The sequence below is a fragment of the Musca domestica genome, unplaced genomic scaffold (assembly GCF_030504385.1).
Source record: "Musca domestica strain aabys unplaced genomic scaffold, Musca_domestica.polishedcontigs.V.1.1 112, whole genome shotgun sequence".
NCBI lineage: Eukaryota > Metazoa > Arthropoda > Insecta > Diptera > Muscidae > Musca > Musca domestica.
The window spans coordinates 2120430-2124644 of record NW_026712140.1 but is presented as its reverse complement, the minus strand read 5'-3'; the positions used below and the strand labels follow the sequence as shown (position 1 = coordinate 2124644).

Genomic DNA, 4215 nt, shown 5'->3' with positions numbered 1-4215 from the left:
TCTATTTAACTTTTAATATATTGTGTGGAAAAAAAACTATTGCCATAATACATATTTGGGGGAAAAAATGTGATGATTGTGATTACAGTTCTTCACTCAATATAGACCGGGCGAAATTTCATATAAATAGGGACTACTTTTCCATTTCATACCATACTACTTTCAGATTCTAATTTAGAAACAATTGGTGCATCAGCGTCAGGGGAAATCATGAAGTGTTTTACATCGATTGTGGCAGTTTTTGCCATTTTGGCTAGTTTAAGTAGTTTGCATTTGGCCCAAGGAACGACTCCAACAAGTCCCACAACTCCAACAAGTCCCACAACTCCAACAAGTCCTACAACTCCAACAAGTCCCACAACTCCAACAAGTCCTACAACTCCAACAAGTCCTACAACACCTACCTCTCCTACAACTCCCACAACCCCCCCAGCTGCACCACCACCACCAGCACCCGTTGCTCCACCACCAGCAGCATTTGGATGAAATAATCAAAAGATCGTTATTTTAAACTTAAGGATTTTCAAACTCGATAGGCGGAGTTATCACTTCTCGAATCAATATTAAAGATGGGTAAATCAGGTCTACATTTTTATACCCTCAGCCATATGACTAGAGAGGGTATATATCATTTGATACGGCCAAAAGTGCCGCATCGAATTAACGTATTTAGAATCTAGGTCTTTTTGGATCAAATCCGTTTCAGGACATTTGGAGTCGATCTAGCGATCGCCTGTCTTTCTGTCTATTTGGCTGGTGCCGTACGACAACTCTCGAGAAAAGTATTCGATTTGGTCGAAATTTGGTACATCGTTATATTATTACCAAACATAGGTTGAGTTCGGAGGTGTCCACTCCACAAAGAATAGACTAAAAAGAGCTAGAGAGTTGCTTCGCTTTACCGAAAGTGATGAACTACCGAAATTGGTTTTCTCTGATGAGAAAACCTTCGTTGTCCATCAGTTTTTAAACAAACAAAATGATCGTGTTTACTTGCCAAAGAGGTCCGCTGAAAATGTGCAACTTCGGTTGGTCACTAGATCTCAAGCGCCGGCCATGGTGATGGTGTGGGCCGCCATAACAGTCGATGGTCGCTCTCCGCTCGTATTAATCGACCGAGGCATCAGAATAAATGCCGAATATTATCGCGAAAATATTCTGCAGGGTGTATTTAAGCCTTAGGCACGCAAACATTTTGGCCGCAGACCTTGGACATTTCAACAGGACTCAGCACGCATCATCCAAGAATGGTTACAAAATGAGGTTCCTCGCTTCATTTCCAGGGCACAATGGACATCAAAATCTTCGTACTATTGTGTCTGGGGTATTTTGGAAAGCAAGATTGGCACTAAAAATTACCAAAGTTTCGATCACTTCAAGCAAGCGCTTAGCCGGGAATGTGCCAAAATACCGCTGAGCAACATTCAGGCAGCGTGTGACGGTTTCATTGGCCATAATTCGTGCTAAAGGTGACCAATTCGAACAAATCAAAACTTATTATAAAACTGATGCTATTTCCGACATTTTTTGCTTTCATTCAATAAAATTAAAAGGAAGTAGAAATTATGGCGTTTGACTTTGTTGCAGTTTTTCATCTCACCCTGAATATCGGTCCACTCCTTCTGGTACCTCCCCCACAAAAGGGATCAACATATTCAATATCAATGAACGAAAATTTTCATCCGATTCCATTCAAACTTGGCACATCTCAATATTTCCATGGTAGAGGTCGGACCACTTATGAAATGAAATATGTACAGGATGAAATAAAAAAACTGCAATAAAGTCAAACGAAATAATTCCAACTTTTTCTATTGAATGAATTTTAGAATAAGTTTAGATTTGTTCGAATTGGTCACCTTTGGCACGAATTATGGCCTTCAAATAGCTAATGAAACCTTCACACACTACCCGAATGTTGCTCTGCGGTATTTTGGTCCATTCCCGGCGTAGCGCTTGTTTGAGATGATCGACACTTTGGTATTTTTTAGTGCCAACCTACCTTTCCAAAATTCTCCAGACACAATAGTCTAACGGATTGGTATCCGGAGATTTTGGTGGCCGTTATAAAGCGGGGAACCTCATTTTGTAACCATTCATAGGTGGCGCGTGCTGACTGCGATGGATCTGAGTCCTGTTGGACTGTCCAAAGTCTGCGGCCAAATGTTTTCTCATCGGAAAAAAACCAAATTCGACAGTTCACCACTTTCGGCCAAGCGAAGCAACTCTTTTGAGTCTATTTTCTTTCTGTTGCGGTGTAAGTTCTTGCACTTTTTGAACTGTCACTGGAATAATCGTAAGAGCTGTCGGACGAGTGACTTGGAAATGACAGCAGTCTGAAGATGGTGATATTCCAAATACACAAAAGGCGAACTTCTTCCTTTTTTATGCTGATTTCGTTGACGTACATAGTCAAATATCGTAGACAAGCAAGTCATATAGATGAGTCTAAATTTGGAGATACAGAGGGGCCTTTTGTTTTTGGAGATGAACGCAAAATCTTTACGGGGATCAAATGAACCAAAATAAAAAAAATTGAAACCAATCGACAAGGAATTTTGCGTTAGAAGAGAGTAAAGGACAGGACAGAACTCTACCACTTTAGATGACCATGGATTATATTTAGCTGTAAAATGGACCACAACAACTAACAGCACGACGGAGTGCATAATTATTGGGCAAATGTCCCTGGTAAAATTCTAAAAGTAATATCTGTACACGCTATGATAATAATTATAATTTAAAGTTCAAAAGACTAAATATGCCGAAGCATTTATATCTTTTAAATTCGGACTTGTATTGCCCATTTGGTGCAAAATTAATTTGAAATCAGATAAAGATATATATGGGAGCTATATCCAAATCTGTACCGATCTCGATAAAATTTGGCAAATATATTTCTGAGCTGTATTTGATATATTTCCCTGAATATCGTTGTTACGGAGTACATATTACGACTGTGGGTAACATATACAACAAATCGGATTAACAATATATATGGGAGCTATAGCTATATTTGAACCGATCTTCACCAAATTTGGCATACTACCTTCTAGAATCAATTCGGTCGTATGTGCCAAATATTATCCCATTTGGGCAAATATTAGACGTTTGGTGCACAATAAAAGTAAATCGGACGAAGTTATATATGGGAGCTATATCCAAATCTGAACCGATCTCGATAAAATTTAGCAAAGGTATTTCTGAGCTGTATTTGATATATTTCCCTGAATATCGTTGTAACGGAGTGCATATTACGGCTGTGGGTAACAAATACAACAAATCGGATGAACAATATATATGGGAGCTATAGGTATATCTGAACCGATCTTCACCAAATTTGGCATACTACCTTCTAGAATCAATTCGGTCGTATGTGCCAAATTCCATCCCATTTGGGCAAATATTAGACGTTTGGTGCACAATATATATGGGAGCTATGTCCAAATCTGAACCGATCTCGATAAAATTTAGCAAACGTGTTTCTGAGTTGCATTTGATATATTTCCCTAAATATTGTTGTTGAAGAGTGCATACTACGGCTGCGGAGGACAAAAATAACAAATCGGATGAACAATATATATGGGAGCTATAGCTATATCTGAACCGATTTCGATCAAATTTGGCATACTTATTTTCGGGCCTAATTTGGTTGTGTGTGCAAAATTCCATAATATTCGGGATGATATTACATGTTTGGTGCACAATAAAAGGCAAATCGGACGAAGATATATATGGGAGCTATATCTAAATTTTTACCGATTATCTCCAATTTAAATAGGGTTCGTCCTTGGCCAAACAAATATTGTTTGTAAAATTTCATCTCAATCAGATAATATATGCGATCTGCATTTTGTTCACAAGAATACATGGACAGACGGACTGACATGCACAAATCAAATGCACAAAGTGATTCTATGCAGATCATCAAAAGGAACTATGGGTCTTTTTCGTTTCCTTTTGCCTGTTACAAACAAATGCACAAAGACATAATACCCTGACCACCTTGTGGTGTAGGGTATAAAAATTAAGTGATTTGTGGCTGTACTACCTTGAATAACAGCATATGACAAAGGCATGTTAATATAAAAAACAAAATTAAAGGAAAGAATGGCAAATAAAAGGTTGGATAATCCAAAATATTGGTTTCAAAATTTTATTCCATATACCTTCCCAAATAATTGCATACTGCCTTAGAGGTTTAAATTGCTTAAC

The 4215-nt window shown here is 38.2% G+C and overlaps 1 protein-coding gene across 1 annotated transcript; it reads left to right on the top strand.

The window, feature by feature from the left end:
• The first annotated feature begins 210 nt into the window (after positions 1–210).
• On the top strand, positions 211–486 carry LOC101894770 (platelet glycoprotein Ib alpha chain-like). The gene has a single exon (XM_005188473.1). The coding sequence runs from the start codon at positions 211–213 to the stop codon at positions 484–486; it is 276 nt and encodes a 91-aa protein (XP_005188530.1).
• The last annotated feature ends 3729 nt before the right edge of the window (positions 487–4215 follow it).